This window comes from Natrix helvetica (genome assembly GCF_964273705.1).
Source record: "Natrix helvetica genome assembly, chromosome: 1".
Lineage (NCBI taxonomy): Eukaryota > Metazoa > Chordata > Lepidosauria > Squamata > Natricidae > Natrix > Natrix helvetica.
This window is the reverse complement of record NC_138548.1, coordinates 343,898,693-343,919,915: the sequence shown is the minus strand read 5'-3', so window position 1 is coordinate 343,919,915 and position 21,223 is coordinate 343,898,693. Positions and strand designations below refer to the sequence as shown.

The 21,223-nt window shown below is 43.4% G+C and overlaps 1 protein-coding gene across 2 annotated transcripts; it reads left to right on the top strand.

Annotated features, from left to right (window-relative positions):
- Positions 1 to 1,221: 1,221 nt before the first annotated feature.
- LOC309383405 (zinc finger protein RFP-like) lies at positions 1,222 to 20,042 on the top strand. 2 transcript variants are annotated; one of them, XM_081935920.1, is made up of 7 exons: positions 1,222 to 2,184; positions 5,333 to 5,428; positions 7,405 to 7,635; positions 8,942 to 8,964; positions 14,748 to 14,863; positions 18,748 to 18,780; positions 19,121 to 20,042. In XM_081935920.1, the coding sequence occupies exons 1-7, from the start codon at positions 1,756 to 1,758 to the stop codon at positions 19,630 to 19,632; spliced, it is 1,440 nt and encodes a 479-aa protein (XP_081792046.1). In that variant the 5' UTR covers positions 1,222 to 1,755; the 3' UTR covers positions 19,633 to 20,042. The 2 variants fall into 2 exon arrangements, with proteins under 2 accessions (XP_081792046.1, XP_081792047.1); XM_081935921.1 differs by lacking the exon at positions 5,333 to 5,428 and having other exon boundaries at positions 1,223 to 2,184.
- Positions 20,043 to 21,223: the final 1,181 nt, after the last annotated feature.

The following is a 21,223-nucleotide window of genomic DNA, read 5'->3' as shown; positions in this document are numbered from 1 at the left end:
AACGCTCTTTCTGCCTCCTATTTTTCTAACAACCCTGTGAGGTAGATTGGGTTGAGAGAAAGGAGTAATTTACTGACTCAAAATCACCTAATTTGTTTTGAAGGCAGGACTAGAACTCACAGTCTCCTGGTTCTAGGCCAGCATGTTAACCATTACACTAAAGTGGTAGAGCAAATCTTGAAATGGTGGAAAATTGAAGAACAGTAGTGTCCTGCTTGAGTAGCCAAAATGGACCCCAATGTGAGAAGGGAGAGAAAACCTATAAATGGCAAATGGGATGGAACAGAATTTTCCCCTGACAGATTTTTCTCCAACAACTACTGAGCTCTTCTTGCCCCCCCCCCCCTTGGCACTGCTGAAAGAGGTCTTCCCCAGTCTCCCCTCCCACATCTGAGGAAGGAATGAAAGAACCTAGAACTAAGGAGAAATTTCCTAATAGTGAGAACAATTAACCAGTGAAATGCTTGCCTTCAGAAGTTGTGGGTGCTCAAAAAAGTGGCAGCCAAAAAAAGCCAATGTAATCCTAAATTGCATTAATAGAGGGATACAATCAAGATCAAGTAAGGTACTAATACCACTCTATATAAACTAAAGCCCTAGTAAGACCATACCTACAGTACTGCATCCAGTTTTGGTCACTACACCACATTCACCAAAGATGTGGAGACTCTAGAAATAGTGCAGAGAAGAGCAACAAAGATGATTAGGGGACTGGAGATTAAAACATATGAAGAACGGTTGCAGGAACTGGGTATGTCTAGTTTAATAGAAAGAAGGACTAGGGGAGACATGATAGCAGTGTTCCAATATTTGAGAGGCTGCCAGAGAGGTGGGTGTCAAGCTCTTTTTCAAAGCTTGGAAAATGGAAACTGACCAAGGAGAGATTCAACCTAGAAATAAGGAGGAACTTTCTGACAGTGAGAACGATCAACCCATGAAACAGAAGTTGCCTTCGGAAGTTGTGGGAGCTTCATCACTTGGGACTTTCAAGAAGAAATTGGACTGCCATTTGTCAGAAATTGTGTAGGGTTTCCTGCTTGAATGGGGTGGGTGGGTGTTGGGCTAGATGACCTATGAGCTCCCATCCAACTCTGTTAATTTTAATCTATTGTCTGAAATAGTATAACTCTCCTGCTTGTGCGGACTAGAAGACCTCCAAGTTCCCTTCCAACTCTATTATTCTGTTCTGAATGCAATTTGCCAGTCTCTTGACCACCACCACACTCTCCATCCCCATTTTCAAGCAGGCAGACGGGATGGGGGGACAGGAACGCGCAGCCGCCTAACCGGGTAGCGGCTTGACGTCGACCTAGCTCTTCCTCCGGGGGCTCGCAAAGAGGATCAGTCCACCTCAGACCTCCGCAGCGTTGCTGCTTCACTGGGGGCGCGAGCCATTGGCATCGGCCGTGCGGAACCGAGGCAGTTCCGCTGCGAGAGTTTCCGCGAAGAGATGCTTTGCAGGCTTCGGGCCTTGTTCCAGACGCGCCTGATTGAACTCAAGGAGGGGCGATTGCGGCGGCTGGCGCCTCCTGCCACCTGGTGTCCCTTCCGCCCCGAATCACCCCGATTTTGGAAATCAGGGTAAATAGACGGACTGACCAAGGCCCCCTTCGTCGGCAGCACGGAGACGGTGACGTTTCTCCGGCGGGCGGAGCGCGCAGATCAGAGCCGTTCTTTCCGTAGCTCGGTTCATCCGCTAGCGCTATCGGTTCAGTCAATACGGGACAAGGAAAGAGGAGGGGTCCCTCGGTCACCATGGAGAACCCGGTGGAAAGTCTGCACAAGGAAGCCACTTGCTCCGTGTGCCTGGAGTATTTCCGAGACCCGGTTTCCATTGCTTGCGGCCACAGCTTTTGCCGCGCCTGCATCACCCAGTGCTGGAAGGACCAGAGCACCAATTTCTCCTGCCCGCAATGCCGGGAAATTGCCCTGCAGAGGAATTTCAGACCTAACCGGGAGCTGGGAAACGTGGTGGAAATCACCCGGAGGCTGAGCTTGCACGCCTTGCAAGGGGCCGCCGGGCAAGAAGAAGGAGAGGGGAGGCCGCTGTGCGAAAAGCATCAGGAGGCGCTGAAGCTCTTTTGCAGCGAGGAGGAAAGCCTCATCTGTTGTATCTGCAGAGAGGCGCGGGCTCACCGGAGCCACACGGTCTTCCCCATCGAAGAGGCCGCCCAGGATTATAAGGTATCGGGAGGCGCGCGCGCCCTCTGCCCCGCACGGGTTTACGCGCGCCTGGCTCTCCTTCCGGCCAACTCCAAGTCAGGTTTAAAATCCCCGGAGGGAGGGAGGGCAAAATCTTCACCTGAACGCTACCCCCTCCCCCTTTCTCCTGTCTGCATCCTGACTCAATCCGAAGCACGTGCAGAACAACTCTTGTAAGAATAGAATAGAATAGAATAGAATAGAATTCTTTATTGGCCAAGTGTGATTGGACACACAAGGAATTTGTCTTTGGTGCATATGCTCTCAACGTGCATAAAAAGACAAGATACGTTGGTCAAGAATCATAAGGTACAGCACTTAATGATAGTCATAGGGTACAAATAAGCAATCAGGAAACGATCAATATCAATATCAATCGTAAGGATGCAAGCAACAAAGCTGCACTCCTGCAATCATAAGTGGGAGGAGATCGGTGATAGGAACGATGAGAAAATTAATAGTAATAGTAATGCAGCTTTAGTGATTGGTTTGACAGTGGTGAGGGAATTATTTGTTTAGCAAAGTGATGGCGTTGGGGGGGGGGACTTCTTGTGTTTAGTTGTCTTGGTGTGCGGTGCTCTCTACTGTCGTTTTGAGGGTAGGAGTTGAAACAATTTATGTCCAGGATGCGTGGGACCTGTAAATATTTTCAACGCCCTCTTTTTGACCTGTGCAGTGTACATGTCCTCAATGGAAGGCAGGTTGGCAATAATTGTTTTTTCTGCAGTTCCGAAGCAGTGACGTGCGGTGAGGGTTATGGCTGGTGACGTCATCAGGAAGGCGGAGCCTCAGCCTCCTGCTCACGTGGTCCCATTCCCCGCCTTCCTGAGTGAACATTAAAGGGACCGCGGAGTGCACTGTAGCATTGCTTCCTCCACCGGCCCCAGTCCCTTCCCCCCCCTCCTTCAAGGTCTCCTACCAACCCAAAGCCCGATCCCCAGCTCTCTCGGGCAAGTCTTGAGCGTTGCTTTCCCACCCGCCCTCGCTGCCTTTCGTTGCTTTCACACCTGCTCTCGCTGCCTCTTTCGTTGCTTTCCCACCCGCTCTCGCTGCCTCTTTCGTTGCTTTCCCACCCGCCCTCCCTTTCGTTGCTTTCACACCCACCCTCGCTGCCTTTCGTTGCTTTCCCGTGCCCGCTCTCGCTGCCTCTTTCATTGCTTTCCCACCCGCCCTCCCTTTCGTTGCTTTCACACCCGCCTCTAAAGCGCGCCAAAGCCTCCTTCGTCCCCCCCAGCGCGCGCCCTTTTTATTTCCCGCAACACCTCCCCCATTTCGGGAAAGCTTTCCCCATTGCCTGGGGGGTGAGGGGGGTGGCTCCTCTCCCCCCACTCCCTCCGTCCCTGCCTCTCTCCTCAGCCCCAAAGCTCCGGCCGCGAGACTCACTTCCAAGGCGAAGCCCTTGTGGCAGCGAAGCCCTTGTCGCCCCGAGCTCTTGTTTGCACTTCCGCCCCTTATCTTTGCTCTTCCCCGCTCTCTCCCGCCAACCTCACCAGCTGCTTCTTTTGCCCTGACGTTTCCCGGCAAGGCAAAAGACTTTTGCATTGCAACAAACTTTTGCAACATCATTTGCAGCTTGGCCCGGAGCTCAGGCATTCTAAAACGCTTCCTTTCGCCCATGGAAGAGCTCATGCGGGCGAAAGGAAGGCCACATCCCGCGGACTAAAACGCTTCCTTTCGCCCGCATGAGCTCTTCCACGGGCGAAAGGAAGCGTTTTAGTCCGCGGGGTGCGTGCGAGAGGAGAGAAGCGAAAGGAAGCGTTTTAGTCCTTGGGGTGCGTGCAAGAGGAGGAGAGAATATTCAGTGAATATTCTCTCCTCTCGCACGCACCCCGTGGACTAAAACGCTTCCTTTCGCCCGCATGAGCTCTTCCACGGGCGAAAGGAAGCGTTTTAGTCCGCGGGGTGCGTGCGAGAGGAGAGAATATTCAGTGAATATTCTCTCCTCTCGCACGCACCCCGCGGACTAAAACGCTTCCTTTCGCCCGCATGAGCTCTTCCACGGGCGAAAGGAAGCGTTTTAGTCTGCGGGGTGCGTGCAAGAGGAGAGAATATTCACTGAATATTCTCTCCTCTCGCACGCACCCCGCGGACTAAAACGCTTCCTTTCGCCCGCATGAGCTCTTCCTATTCAGGCATTCTCTCCTCCTCTTGCACGCACCCCGCGGACTAAAACGCTTCCTTTCGCCCGTGGAAGAGCTCATGCGGGCGAAAGGAAGCGTTTTTAGTCCGCGGGATGTGTGCGAGAGGAGAGAGTATATTCAGGCATTCTCTCCTCCTCTCGTAAGCACCCCGCGGACTAAAAACGCTTCCTTTCGCCCGCATGAGCTCTTCCACGGGCGAAAGGAAGCGTTTTAGTCAGCGGCAGAGCTCAGAGCTTTAGAGGCTTTTTAAAGAGGCAGTCATTCACGGTGAGCTAGCTAAGCTCACTTCAGCACTCGCCTTTTCCCCGTTTACATTTTTTTTCCTTTTCATGATTGACAGTGGTGAGGCTCTGCCTCCCCTGCCTCCCCTGACCGCACGTCCCTGTTCTGAAGTCTGTGTCTGTGTCTGTGTCTGTGTCTGTGTCTGTGTCTGTCTTGTTGGGTTGCAGAACCAAACCAGACAGTTATAGAGGTGCACATGATGTCAGACTCAATAATTCCTCTGTAAGCTCTTGTAATATTTTCACAGATAGGTTTGCTGCTTCCAGTGAAAAATACTGATGTGTTTGATAATTATAGATGAAAAATTACAGGTAGACCTTACTTATAACATTTGTTTACATCTAATAGCGGGGTGGCATTTTAGATTTTCCATTCAAAAAAAGATGTGCAGTAGTCTCACTTGATTCAGTGCAATAGTCAGGTAGTGTCCAATGTTGCTTTTTCAGATAACCCCACCTTTTCGCCCTTGCCATTTCTTTCAAGCAGCCTCTCGAAGTTGTAGAAATCTTTTCAATGCTCTAATTCCTGATATGATGCACAATCTCAGCTGCCTCAAGAGTGATTATCTGGTGGTCTCTGAGCCATCTATTAACCAAGTTCTACCTTGCATAACATATTCAGCCAGGTACTGCTAGGTAGAAATCTAGGGAGGGACGGGGACAGTTAATTATAACTAAATATTTCAAACTCAGATTCTCTTTCTTTAGAAAGAAATTGAATGCCGTCTGCAAAAACTGAAGGAAGAACTAGAGAAACTTCTACGACTAAAACTGGCTGGAGAGGTTAGACATCAGGAATCTCTGGTTAGTATAGACTCTGTTGTCAGATTTCAGTAGCTTCCTGGGTGCTTAAATTCCCCCATTCCCCCGCTCCAAATGCTTTTTCTCTGTTCTGTTTCTCTCTTTCCCACCCCGGAAGTTTCTTGTTGTGTTCTTGTAACACCACAGTTCTTTTCCCTTGAATTCTTTATATTTTTAAAGAGTTTTGATGGAAAGATACTAATTCCCACAATGGAACAGTGGATGGAGTTAGCAGAGATGGAGAAATTGACTGTTTAAATTAAAAAAAAAACAATGTACCTAGTTTTGTGTCTATTTGGTAACCACTTTTGGACTTCTTGCTTGAAACATTGAAACTTGGATTTTAGGTTTTGATGATTAAAATGATTTTGTAGTTATAGAAATGGTTTGAAATGCTGTGAAATATAAAGCAAAAGTTGAAGGCGCGTATTTTTGTAATCTCCTGGACCAAAGAAAGTCAGAAGTTGTCCCAACGGTGCTTTTTTCAGGAGGCAAATGGATTTGTTGTTTTTTCTTTTGAAGACATTTCGTTTCTCATTCAAGAAGCTTCTTCAGCTTTGACTGGGTGGTGGGGAGTGGAAGGATTTATACTCCTTGCAGACAGCTGGTCATTTGCATCCTTTTAGAGGGTTCTTGAAGCACTTGGAGGTTTATGTAAAAAAAATGGATGTTAAAAAAACGCAGACTAGGAACCAGGAGAACCACTCAGGTGACCCTGAGGATACAGATAAACATCCAAGTTCTTCAAGGACCCTCTAAAACAGTGATGGCGGACCTATGGCACGCGTGCCACAGGTGGCACATGGAGCCATTTGTCAGGGCACGCGAGGCGCTGCCCTGTCAGCTGGCCAGCATGCATGCGCGCGCTGGCCAGCTGAGTTCACCTTTTTAAAAGCCATTTTTCACCTTCCCCAGGCTCTAGAGGCTTTATAGGAGCCTGGGGAGGGCGAAAAGAGCCTCCCCCGCCCTCCCAGAGGGCCTCCGGAGGCTTCAGCGACCGTCCGGAGGCTTCCCTGATGCCTTCGGAGTGCTTAAAATGACCGAGCAAACCGGAAGTCACTTCCGGTTTGCTCGGAGGGTGGTTTTAAGCTTTCCGAAGGCTTCAGGGACCGTCTGGAAGCTTCCCTGATGCATTCGGAACGCTTAAAACCACCCTCCGAGCAAACCGGAAGTGACAGTCCCTGAAGCCTCCAGAGGGCCTCCGGGGTGGGGGAGGCTCTTTTCGCCCTCCCCAGGCTTCTATAAAGCCTCTGGAGCCTGGGGATGGCGAAAAAAGCATGTAAAAATGGGGGGGTCGCGCGTTGTGCGTGCATGCGCACTGGGGGGGGTCGTGCATTGCATTATGGGTGCGGCACGCCCACACACGACCCCCCCCGCGCTCCCCCCACTTGTGACACGCGAGCCAAAAAAGGTTCGCCATCACTGCTCTAAAAGGATGCAAATGACCAGCTGTCTGCAAGGAGTATAAATCCTTCCATTCCCCAATGTCCTGTCCCCACCATCCAGTCAGTCAGAGCTGAAGAAGCTTCTTGGATGAGAAGCGAAAAGTCTTCAAAGAAAAAACAAGAAGGCAAATTTCCTCCTGAAAAAGCACCTTTGGGACAACCATGGCCTAGATGACTGAGAATCTCTACAAAGTTGGAAATCATTATCTTTTGCTTCTCTTTTTGCACTTTTCTCTTTCTTTTTCTTCTTTTTCTAACTTTTATTTCTTCTATATTTTAATCTTATAATGAAACTTAACAAAACATTTAAAAAGGAAACAGTGCAGGTCATGGAGTTTTGGGCTGTCTTCCATCCTGACTGTGACCTGGCCTGACCAGCTGCTTTGCATATCTTGGAAAGCTGGTTTTAAGATCCAAAAATTCAGATCACTGCCTCTTATTTTAGGAAATTGAACCCAGACATTCAGTGACTGCTTATCTTCCAAAAGCCATGCCCCGCCCTTTTTTCAAGTTCATCTCCCTATTATATTACAGAATCAAACAGACACTGAAAGACAAAAAGTGGCGATGGAATTCGAGCAAATGCATCACTTTTTGGATGAACAGGAGAAGCTTCTGCTGGCTCAGCTGAAGGAGATGGAGAGGGAGATTGTCAAGCATCAGAAAATATATGACACGAAGGTTTCTGATGAAATTGTTGCTCTTACTATTCTGATTGATGAGATAGAAGAGAAGCTGGAGCAGCCAGACAGTGAATTCCTTCAGGTGAGAGGGGTGGCTTCAGAGGGTTATATAGATTCAGAACTAGGAACCTTGAAAAGAAGGTGTGCCAAATATATTGTGATGAAGCCTTACATAGCTGCCCTGGGTAATGGGGAAGACCTTCTTCACTGGAAGTATTTAAACAGGCAGGACAGCCATCTGTCAGAGATGCTGTAATTGCAGATACCTGCACAGGGATTGGGGTTTGACTAGATGATCTCAAGATCCCTTCCAATCTATATATTCTATGATTCTATTCTATAAAGAAGTAAATAAGAGAATTCCACTTGAAGGAATGGTGTTGATATAGGTTATGATTCTATTTGAAGAAGTTATTTCTCGGTTCCTACAGAAAAATCCACAAAGAGAAATACTTTTAGAAATTAAAAACAATCTATATTCTAAAAACATAGACAGGAATAGGCATTTGCATGAGTACCCCATCTCCTACCGTACCTAACCCACCCGAATCTCTAAGAAACAGAAATCGAATGTCTTTGTCTTGATTGCCATTTCCTATGCAGTGTTTTTTATCCCAAATCCTCATAAAGCAATTTTTACAAAAAAAATCTGCTAATAACCCAAAAGCAAAAGCTTTTAATTATTTGTGTTCCTTTATTAGTGGTATATCTATGTTCTTGGAGAGAATAAATACAGAAACCCTACTGAGTAATTCATTGCTATATTACAGATCAGAAATGGAACTGGAGTTTGTTTTGATTTCAAAATTTCTTCCATCTCTATTGACAATCAATGTTAATCCACTGGAGATACTCTCTGGCAAAACCTGGCTAGCATGCATGCTGCTTGGATATTTAACTGCGTAAAATCAGTAATGTTGAGTGAAAAAAGTTAGAACATGACTGTTGTTGAGACTAACTTTCGATGTTTCACCTCATCCTTCCTTCCTGACCAGCAAAACAGTACAATATTTTGTACTGATGTATTGGGAGATCAAAATCGTATGCATTTAACATTTCATACCATCTGAGAACGTACTATAGAAATAGCGAACAATATTGTTAGATATATCTTTTTGCTAAAATTTGCTCTGCAAGTCTCTCCATGATCACCAAGCTTAGATCTGTGAACTGTCATCTGCTTTCATTCCGATTCATTCATTTTTCCACGGGAGGGTCCTTTTCCTTATAATGATTGAAAGGCAACCTAAAAACTAGTTGCACCAGTTTTTCAAATATACTTTTTCTATTCTTCAGATATAATGGCTCTAATGAGAACCGAACTGTTATATTCATTGTCATGCAGAGTTCCTGTCTTTCTCTCCCCACCCACACCTCTCTTTCTCTAGGATATCAGAAGCACATTGTGCAGGTATGTGGCTCCACACTCGCAACTAGAGGCACATTTTCCTCAAAGGTGGCCTTGCTTTTTGGGGGGCAGATATTTTGCCTTTCAAAGCGTTTTTCTTCTGCATTACACATTGACCTATGCAAGGGCTTTTCTTTACAGGCATGGACATAGGCATTCCTGTGGTCCTTGACTAGCAGAAATTTATCCTGAACACCCCCCTCCCCCCCCCCAAAAAAAATCTGCCTCAATGATGTGGTTGGTGGCTGTTGCTGCCCTTAAAGAGTTTTCATGTGGTGCAATTTAAACGGAAGTGATTGGTGAATTGTCCTTGTTTTATTTCTCCTCTCATGGAGTGTCCATAGCCAGCAGGAAAATCAGCCACCACATCCTTAACATGTGATGAGTGGGTTTGGACAGATTCCTGGGATAGAAGATTTAGCGCAGGGGTGTCAAACTCGATTTCATTGAAGGCCACATCAGGGTTATGTTTGACTTCAGGGAACTGGGGTGGGTGTGGCCGGGGTGGGTGTGGCCAGCTTGATGTCACTCTTGTTGGGGGCGCCAGCTGTAGCCCGAGTAACTGCATGCGGCCCTCCCGAGCTCCATTTTTGATGCGAGAGGCACTGCAGGCTAGTCCTTCACTCTTTCCAGGGTGGCCCCGTGGGCCAGATTGAAGCACCCCATCATCTTGAGTTTGACACCCCTGATTTGGCAGCTTTTCAAGCTTCCTGAGTGATAGACCATTGCAGTAGACTTTCTCTATGAATGTATCCTATCACTTTCAGCTACTTCTGGTGGAGCACTAAACTGGTGTCCCCAAAATTTTCTGATACGTTGTACGTGCAACCTGTGTCTGTGACCTGTCATTCCTGCTGACAGCGGAAATCTTTGACAATTTCACCCCTACCAATGTCCCAGGTTAATAAGTGCCACACGGTAGTGTACTATTGGCATCAAGAGATTGTGTACTATCAGTCCTCTAGACCATGGAGCTCCCTGTGCCACACATACAGCAAACCTATAGAAAGCATGGCTGCATGCAAATCCCTTGTCAGCAGAAGTAGTAGAAAATCTATAATACATTCATTTGGGATAAAACCAACAACAAACTGTTGGCAGAAAGCTACCTTTTTTCCTTTAACTTAACCAATAGCCTAGTCCCGTGATGGCGAACCTATGGCACGCGTGCCACAAGTGGCACGCGGAGCCATTTGTCAGGGCACGCGAGGTGCTGCCCTGTCAGCTGGCCAGCGCGCATGCGTACACTGGCCAGCTGAGTTCACCTTTTTAAAAGCTATTTTTCGCCTTCCCCAGGCTCCAGAGGCTTTATAGGATACCATCCGAGGCTTCCCAGATGCCTTCGGAGCGCTTAAAACGACCCTCCGAGCAACCCGGAAGTCACTTCCGGTTTGCTCGGAGGGTGTTTTTAAGCGCTCCGAAGGCTTCAGGGAAGCCTCCGGACAGTCCCTGAAGCCTCCGGAGGGCCGCCGGGGGGTCGGGGGAGGCTCTTTTCGCCCTCCCCAGGCTCTTATAAAGCCCCTGGAGCCTGGGAAGGGCAAAAAAAATGTTAAAATGGGGGGGTGGGGTGTCGCGCGTTGTGCGCGCATGCGCACTGGGGGGGTTGCACGTTGCATTATGGGTACGGCACGCCCGCACTCGATCCCCCTGCGCTCCCCCCCACTTGTGGCACGCGAGCCAAAAAAGGTTCGCCATCACTGGCCTAGTCCATTTTTTAAACACAACTCTAGCACTTTTGCAAAATATCAATACTCTTTAAAACAGGGTCCAGAACTCTTCCAGGAAAAAACAGCATTATAACATAAGAAGTATCTGTAAAGCCCTGTCAAACAGTAAGGGAGCAGATGCCTCTGTGGCTTCTGCCCTCTTCTACACTGTGGCCCAAATGTCCATGAAGAGCAGTGGCCAGAGGGTATGTCTGCAGCAGCCTAGAACGACCAAGAGGAGCTAGGCAGATCCCAGTTCATGAGTCTACCACCAGCAACATAATCAGTGAAGCCTTGGAAACTATTGCTATAACAAGTCTTATATTGGAAAGAGGAAAACTAAAATGGGAACAGTTAAACAGGATATGAGTTGCCTTCATGGTGGACTGAGATGAGATGAAAAAAGGGTTAGCAAAGCCTCTTGATGTGGGGACATAAAGATGGTTCCTCCTTGTCAGTTCTGGCTACTGCAACTAGCAGAGATTCTCTTGATCAGCTACTCGTGTTTTAAGAGCAGAATCTAAAATAACCTGGGGGTTTGAGCTTTCAAAGCACAAGTTCTATCTCTTGACTCTGCGCTTTTGAAGTTGGTATGGCTTTCCTTTAGGGGACGCGGTAGCTTAGTGGCTAAGACGCTGAGCTTGTCGATCAGAAAGGTCAGCAGTTCGGTGGTTCAAATCCCTAGCACTGCGTAATGGAGTGAGCCCCGTTATTTCTCCCAGCTTCTGCCTACCTAGCAGTTCAAAAACATGTAAAAATGCAAGTAGAAAAATAGGGACCTCTTTGGTGGGTCCACACATGACCATGGAGACGTCTTCGGACAGTGCTGCCTCTTTGGCTTTGAAACGGAGATTAGCATCACTGCCCTAGAGTCAGGAACGACTACCACATATGTGCGAAGGGAACCTTTACCTTTATAGCTTTCCTATTTTGCTTTTTTTTCTGTAGTTCACCCAGGTTTGCTAACTCCATTGAAGGACGCCTCTAAGCTCCCCATGCTGCACAGGAGGAAGCTTTTATTACAATAATATGGGGGAAAAGATAAGTAGAAACTGAGAGGTAGATAACCATTACCTCTACAGGAGGGCATTGCACAAAATCCTTGTCAGACATTTCTAGTTGCTATGCAGTACTCAGACATAGACGGGCAAACTTTGGAGAAAGAGAGGTTTTGGGTCATTTTGAGAGCTTCTCCAGATAGTTTTAATCAATGTCCTAACAATCGTAATTAAGATTACAATTCTATTTCATAGCTAATAGCAGTGAGTATTGCCGCCATTTGGACAGCTAGTAAAAGTGTGTGACCAGTCACCTCCCAAAGCAATGCACTGGAAACAAGTGTGGATCTCAAGTTGTCCACATATTCACTAATATATTTTCTAGGTACAAAATGATGCACTGAGGCAGGAAGAAACAATACAATGCCACTTAGATGAAAGAGACCTGAAAAAAGGGCATTTTATGCAGTTTATCTGAGAAAAACCCCAATTTTACCCACAACAACTATAAATGCCATTGTGATGGATAATCAGGTAGAAGAAGCTCTATTGTTGGGAATAAAGTTTTTTTTTTTTAGTACTAGCAATACAAGCAAAAAGTCTGTCTCTTTCAAAATACAGTAGTGTCAGTTTCTACTTTGCACCAGAATATAGAGGAACAGTACTGTATAGCAGGAGATAGGAAGTTACCCGTTGAAAGGCATATAAATTATTTACTGTTCCTTTTTTTTTTTTTGCTGCAGTGGTTAAAATGTCAGTCTAGAAACCAGGTGACTGGGAGTTTTAGTCCCACCTTAGACATGAAAGTCAGCTGGGTGACTTAGGGCCAGTCTTTATTTCTCAGCTCAACCCTCCTCATAGGGATTTTGTAATGGGGAAACTAAGGGAAGGGATAAGTATAATGTATGTTCCCTGCCTTGCGTTACTTATAAAGTAATAAAGATGGGATAAAAATCTAGTAAATCAAACAAAATTAAATAAATAAATAAGCGATAGCCCAACTGGACATGGCATTTTCTTAGGTGTTGGGCGGCAGCCCATACTTGCTTTGCCATTGTGTCTGAATTCACAGGCAAATAGAAACAGCAAGAAAATGACATTAACATGGGAACTAGACTCAAATATCTACTTTGTTTGCACTCATATTTATATCAACAGCACCATCCCAAGCCCCAGATAAGTTGAAACACAGGATTAGGGTACCGTCATGTCTTCTTTCAATTTGATAAGTATCATCTTCCAGCAATGTTTCTCTTTGATTCTATGTAGAATAAACAGGCCAGACTTGGTCAGTGGTGGGATTTGAATAATTTAACAACCGGTTCTCTGCCCTAATCATTTCTTCCAACAAACAGTTCACCAAACTGCTCAGAAAGTTAACAACTGGTTCTCCCAAAGTGGTGCGAACTGGCTGAATCCCACTACTGGACTTGGTGCAGAAGAGTGAATAAAATGCATGTTTGAATCTGGTGTATAAACCAGTTCAAAATAATAGTAGTTCATTTTAACCTCCCAGAAACTGTTCTGAAACAAACTCTACCAGCATAATTGAGTAGGAGACTGCGGGTCACATATATCAAAAGCTTTTAAGCTCTCAAAAGGTCTTAACATACACAATACATTTTTAACCCTTTACAATAGTCAATAAGGTACTTGCAACCTGCATCTGCATACCAACACCGTCTTCTCTCTTCCCACTTCTTAATTTAGTTTAGCTCAGTGTTTCTCAACCTCGGCAATTTTAAGATGTATGGACTGAAACTTCCAGAATTTCTCACACATCTTAAAGTTGCTAAGATTGAGAAACACTGGTTTAGCCACTCCATGCAACCGATGAAGTGAATTTTGTTCATGAAAGCTTATGCCTTTTAATAAATAGTACTGGTCTGAAAAGTCACTGCCAGTTTTCTGATTTTGGATTTTTTAAAAAAGTAATGGACATAATTTGTCCTGGTGAATAAAGAAATGAGAAAAAATTTCTTTGGCTAATTGATAAAAATTATAAATAAGAGCCAAATCCAACAGCAATTCATCCTGATCTCAAAATTCTACTATTGTACTATTGTAAAGGCAGTTTCAATAATGCATTGAATCTAGAGCTACAGGTAGTCCTCTATTTACAACCAGTTGCTTAAGAACTGTAAAAAGGTATGACGGACCTCCCCCCCTCCCAGCTATTTATGACCCTACTTTGAAGTTACAATGGCTACATACCCCATCCTCTGCAGTCATATGATTGCATTAGGCTTTGGCTACTGGTTCACCTTTATTGCTATTTGTAGCATTCTGTAGTCATGTGACTCGTTTTTACATTTTTTGGCCAGTTTCTGGTGTTTACTTGCTCTTTCTGGGAAATAATGCCCATTGGGTAAAATAGATTCACTTAATGACCGTAGTATTTGCTTAATGACCATCACCAAAAAAAATCAGACACAGTAACATGATGCCTTAACTTACAACCGCAACAACTTATGACCGTAATTCCAGGCTTCATTATGGTTGTAAGTTGCGGACTACCTGTAGTAGTGCCTTAACTAATTCAATAAGTAAATAAATGCACTGCCATTCCTGGGATTCACATTAACCATGACTAACCCACCACATCAAATCAGTGTCAAAAATTTGGAGGAGGGAGAAAACTGCTTGAAAAGGTAGCTTATAAATGTTTAAATATTCTGGATCCAAACCAGTGATAGGGCAGTAAAAAAAAAAGAGAGGACAAACAGTACATTGTTATGGGCATCAATTTAATTTATAGTGAATCCAATTCCTTGGATATAGACTGCTGGTCATCCTAAACGAAAGTATCAATTATGTTAAGTGATGGACAGCATCTGTTAATAAGGTGGGGCAGTTCATGTAGTATCACTCAGTTCACAGGTCTGCAGATCCTGCCAAAGAAAAGAGCATAATTACAGTATTAGACTATTAATACTGCTAGTAAAGCAGCTCGACTCCCTTCAGAAAAAGTTCTCTTTTTCTAAACAAGAGTCATGCAATCTTTACTGACAATATTAACCATCTTAATTTCTTCAAACATCAGCACCACGAGGGGAAAGTGATCTGATCCTTCTCTTTCTAGGTTTGATAAGGATCCCTTCCAAGTCCCTGAGGGGATGCCAATGAAGATGGAAAAGAGACTAGAAGAGTTCTCGGAGAAAAATACGGTGCTTGCAGAAATGCTGAAGAATCTCAAAGGTATAAAAAAAAAATCTGCGGTATGAATTAAGATTATACTCAGCAACAAAACAATGTTACATACAGTATGTAGGATTCCCGCAGCCACCTAGCTTTACCTTATTTTAGGATTCTCCATGATGTTCCCTCCACTTTTTCTGCCTTTTCTTCTGCTGCCTTCAGACAGATGCAGGGAATGCTCAACTTATAACTATTTGTTTAGTGACCGTATGAAGTTACAATAGCACTGAAAAAAGTGACTTATAACAGTTTTTCACACTTACGACCATTGCAGCATCCCCATCCTCATGGTCACGTGAACAAAATTTGAATAGCAATAGCACTTAGATTTATATACCACTTCATAGTGCTTTTACAGCCCTCTCTAAGCAGTTTACAGAGTCAGCCTATTGTCCCCAACAATCTGGGTCCTCATTTTACCCACCTCAGAAGAATGGAAGGCTGAGTCAACCTTGAGCCTGTCTGGATCGAACTGCCAGCAGGGAGCAGAGTCAGCCTGCAATACTGCATTCTAACCATTTTGCTACTTGGCAACTGGTTCATATTTATGACAGTTGCAGTGTCCTGGGATCGTCACCTTTTGCGACCTTCTGACAGGCAAAGTCAATGGAGAAGCCAGATCCAATTAACAACCGTGTTACTAACTTAACAACTGCCCTGACTCACTTAACAACTATGACAAGAACGGTCATAACATGAAGCAAACCTCACTTAACAAGTGTTTCTCTTAGCAACTGAGATTTTGGGCTCAAATGTCATAGGTCAAGGACTACATGTAGTAGGCGTTGTGGGTTCTCTGGTCATGCTCTGACCTCACTGGGTTGTTCTAATACTGTACTATATTTCTTGAAACCTTGGAGGTTCCTTGAAGCTGCTGATACCTCTTTTTCTGCAGTCATATTCTGGCTACAATCTAGTTAGTGCTCAATAGCTGTATTTTGTAGTTTCTTTTTTTTAAAATAACATTTTAATTTTCAAACAAACACAAACGCACAACACATGTAACATAAAAGCCTCTTCAACTACATACAGTGTGTCGATTGGTTACAAGGTCTTTCTGCGCCCTTTCCGTAGTCATCACTTGAGCTTTATCAAAATTCACATATTGTCAATCAAGATATCTTTGTTTACATTGTTATTATGCTTCCTTTGTTTGATTATCACTATTGTCTCTCCATTTTAGACAAGGTATTCTAAATATATAACCATTAATATTATAATGATTCATTATGTCATCTTCAGCATACCCAGTAATAAAGAGTTATTTTTTTATCCTATTCTAAGTCATTCTATTATTTTAGCATTTAGCATTGAAATTTTCTCTCCTTTCTTCATCTACGTTCTGACATCTGAAATAAAGTTCCAGTTCATCGATCTCTCCTTTCCATATTTCACACTTGTCATTTCCCTCCACTCTCAGTTTGCTGTCAGTGTCAACAATTTTCTTATCACCTTCATATGTCTCTGTGTTTTTTTGAGCTCTGTCCTCAAACTTCATCACTGTCCCCGTACTTTCTGTATTTTGATCTATAATTTCAAGTCTCTTTTCAATTCTCTCTGTGATTATTAAAACTTTTTGAATTTCTAAGAAAATTATTTGCAAAGTTAGTGCCCTTTCTTCTTCACATTGTGCCATTTTCCAGGTTATAAACACTGCCAAAACATCCGAGACTTTTTAGGTTTCAAACAAATTCAGTGGAGTTTTTCAAATCAAAACTTTCTATTTCCTTCAAAGGAACACCTGTATAAACAAAATGTTTTTGTTTACTGACCCTTTCAGTAAACAAAGCCTATAGCTTTGTAATATCAGATATTGCCAAGCCTCTAGCCACTAGATGGCAGTGTTACCTCTTTTCCATCTGTTTTTGCCTCTCTCTGTAAACTGTAAAATGTTTAAAAATTACACTCTGACCAAGCCTTACGAGAGAAGAAACTTCTAATCCACGAATACAAAAAATGGAAAAAGTATAGAGAAAGAAGGAAAAAAAGAGACCAGTCCAGTTTAAAAGTAAGAGGCATTTGTAAGTCCATCCATAGAAAACAAACAAGGTAGAAAAGATAACATGATAGTTTTAAACCAGGGTTAATTTTCTTCTGTCTTCAATTTTATTTTAAACTCCAAGTCTTTTGGGTTTTCCATTCTCTAATACTAAAATAAAATAATATTAAAATAATAATAATAAAAAATGCTCACCATTTCGACACACTGTCTCTCCTGTACTGCTTCTGTTTCAGGGGCTTGTCCCAACTTTCTGCAGCCATTTTGGCTGCTTCTCTTGTAGCTGGCAAAAAGAGCTTTCTCCTGGATCAATCAGGGACTTTGCGATGTCCTTGAGATCAGCAGGACACGCTCTTCTCTATCACTGTTCCTTCAGAACAGTTTAGGTCCAAAAGTACCGTCCAGGAACAGAGATATCGACATCAATCCTGGAGCCCCAAAATTGCATGTCGTGTCGTTGTGACGTCAAGCCCTGCCTCTGGCTACAATCTAGTTAGTGCTCAATAGCTGTATTTTGTAGTTTCTATTGGATAGAACGGGGGAAATCTAGCTTAAAACTTCTTTTGAAAGTATTACAAATTGTTCAAATGCCTCAGTATGCTTATTTTTCTCTAGAGCTTCCTGGTGAATGATAATATGAAACTATGACGTTTGGATTTTATTCATTTTTTTCCCATGCATTTTCTTAGTTGTTAGTCGCGAAGTTGTGTCCGACCCATGGCAACCCCATGGACAACATTCCTCCAGGCCTTTCTGTCTACCATCCTCTGGAGTCCATTTAAGTTCACGCCTATTGCTTCAGTGACTCCATCCAGCCACCTCATTCTCTGTCATCCCTTTCTTCTTTTGCCCTCAATAGTTCCCAGCATTAGGCTCTTCTCCAGTGACTCCTTCCTTCTCATTAGGTGGCCAAAGAACTTTCTTAGTATTACTGTCAATTTCTTTCTGATTATAAATCATCTTGTATGTATAATTTCTATTTATAAACCTTTTAGGTTTCTGCAGTGATTTACATTATTTTTATTTTGACTTTTCATTATGGACATTAGTCCTCTAGAAGCACTAATGTCTGTGATTTTAATTTCAATAAATATTATAAATAAGTTTAATGTTAAATCAATATTGCCACTTGCAAAATAGATATAACGTTTAAATCAACTGGAAAATTTATATTTTTAAAGAAAAAAATAAATACTACAATTATCACAAAGTACCCAAATCTCTGAACAGTATTCTTTTGAGTAGGTAGTCTTGCTGAAGTCAATCCCATCTCAGAGTGATGTATTTGTGTTGTTTTCTTGGCAGAAATATGGAAGTAGTTTAGCACTGCCTTTTTCTAGGATATTTTTTCAATTTCCTGGCATAGTCTATAATCTGGGATTTCTGATAGTCTTCTGATGACATACTGCCCCTGTTTAAAGATCAGACAAAGTCAACTACCCTGTTTCCCTGAAAATAAGACCTCCTTGGATAATAAGCCCATTCGGGCTTTTGAGCGCATGTGCTCAACCCTCCCCTGAAAATAAGCTTTCCCTGGAAATATTGCAACACGGCAGCAGCCATGAGGTGACCACGCTCGTTGCCTCATGTACCTCAAAAATATTAAGACCTCCCCGAAAATAAGGCCAAGCACTTATTTGGGGGGGGGGGTGTCAAAAGAAAATAAGACCCTGTCTTATTTTTGGGGAAACACGGTAAGTTCTAATTCAATAAAACAGTATAAACAGGCTTTTTTCCTGAAAAATTGCTCTTCAATGCCGCCAAAATGAAATGCCTTCAGTCATTCATTGCAAGCATGAGACTTAGTGCTCAAATTCTAACATGTTAACCATTTTGAAAATTAACAGCTGCTTCAAAATGAAATGCCTTTTTCTCTTTTCTTTAGACACTCTGCCCTCAGAACTAGGAACTGAATGGGGTAAGTATGTGACATTTGAAAGTAAGTTTGTTCATGCTTCGTTGGCTCTGTAAGGAAATGATGGCTGTTGGTTACATATAAGATTTGAGATGTTAGCTACTTTAATTAGCAGATTAAACTTGATGCTTTTACGTTTGATTTTATTTCTCATCATTCTGCCAGGGTGGATATTGCATGAACATGGATGTGATGTAGGTTTGCCTTCAATACTGGGAATCCAAGACCAGTCACCGGTGTTTAGCTTCTGTTACCTAACAGGATTATTTGCATTATTGTTTCGATAAAACAAGTGCTTTCATTTCAATGGCCTCATTCATTCTTTCCCTCCTTCTCCCTGCAGTTAACATAACCCTTGACAAAGACACGGCAAACCCTCAAGTCATAATTTCTGAGGATCGAAAAAGTGCAAGATGGGATGTCACTCGGACTGATGTGCCACATAATCCTAAGCGATTCAAGTCCTCTTGCTGTGTGCTGGGTTGTGAAGGATTCACATCTGGGAGACACTATTGGGAAGTCAACGTGGAAGATGGAGGCATCTGGGCGATAGGAGTAGCCAGGGGTTCTGTGAGGAGGAAGATAGAACTTAAACTCACCCCAGAGGAAGGGATTTGGGCCTTGCAAGGGGATTTTGGCCAATACCAGGCTCTCACCTCACCTGTAACTGCCCTGCCGCTCCTCTGTACTCCCAGGAGAATCAGAGTGTTTCTGGACTATGAAAGGGGACAAGTGGAATTCTTCAATGCCGACACAAAAGATTCCATCTTCCTTTTTCCCTCAGCATTGTTTGCTGGCGAGAGGATTTTCCCCTTTTTTAAGGTGTTGCTTGCTCAGCTGACCCTGGATGGCTGAAGAGCTTCCTTTGAGGAAGATGTATGCGCACTATATCAAGTCTGAACTCAAGAGGAGTTTAAAAGAAGAATTATGCATGTTGAATTGAGTTCTGGTCTGCATTAATAGCTGCAAGTACTAAAAAGTGGAAGTGGTTCTCCAGATGTAGTTAGTATTGATCAGTGAGATGACGTATTGTGTATATGACACCGAATGTGGGTAATGTCTGCATTGTAATCTAGGAAGTGGATTAGAATAACTAGTCTTAATTATATGGTAGCCTGTAAAGTTGTGTAGTCTTGTCCCGTCATGAGTTCCTTATCTGTTGTAATAGGTCTTTATCATTTTGTCAAAGATAACATAAGCATTATCTGATGCCTTTGGACCCAACGGACTGAAAAACAAGGTGAAAATAAAGGGAGTCAAATCAAGTGGAATATGTGTTTTATGTAAGGCTTTGACATACTTGATTTTGTCTGATTCTAATGATAGAAACATGTTGTTTATTCTTTTTTTTTTTAAACAAAGTTTTATTGGTTTTTTAAAAAATTTACAAGGAAAAGGGTCGTGGAAAGGTTACAAATTTTGGCAGTTGCGATGTGCGGTAGGTGCCCCCTCCCTCCATACTCATAATATACATTTACACAAAATTCATTAGTAAATAGTAATATATAGTCAGCGTATGAGTTCAGTTAATAATTTCGATCAGTTTATGTCAAGCAGATTTTCTTGTTCATTTTTGTGATCTGAGCTTTCTCGGTATTGCCCCATCTCCCCCCGCCGACAGAGCTCCGGCCCCTCCCGTGTCCTGTGTGTCTGTTGTAGGATCATCTGGTTTTTCTAGGAAAAACCTGCGCCTCTATGGGTGTATTAATTCTAACTCTTGTCTCCTCCCAGAATATTAGCATACCTTCAGGCATCAGCCATCTGAACCACACCCCCTTCTGGTATAATTTCTTCGCTAATTGCGAATAGCTTTTTCTTTTTTCCCTCACTTTCTTGGGGATCTGTTTCAGAATGGTTATTTCCCTATCTTGGTATGTCAAAGCTTGCCCCCTTTGTGCACTCAGAATTTCATCTCTTGTATTTTTTCTGACAAATTTAATATGTACCTCCTTGGGTACGTTGTGTGTTCTAGCATAAGCTGAGTTCACTCTATAAACCAAATCTATTTCCCACCCCATCTGTTGTTTCTCTTTCTGAATGTATTCAGCCAAAATACTTGTCATAATGTCCCTTATATCTTCATCATCTGTTTCCACCACATTTTGAAATCTAAGGTAAAAGGACATTCTCTCAAATTCTATTTTCATCTGTTGGGTATCAAGTTCTTTGTTCCCCTTCTGCACCCCTTCCATCCCCTCCCTCATCTCAGCCGTCCCACCCTCCAAAAGATCCAGTCTCTGTGAGTTTTTATTAATTTGGGCCTGGTTCTCTTTAATTTCTTCTTTCATCTCTTTTAGTTGTCTTTTTATTTCCTCTTGTCCCTGTAGAAGTTGCTGAAACATTTGTTGAAACTCAGTCTCTGTAGTTTTAGGTTGCATCAAAGCTGTTATCGTTGATTGTGTACTAGGACTGGATGTTGCAGATGTCGGGGCAGAGGCAGCAAAGC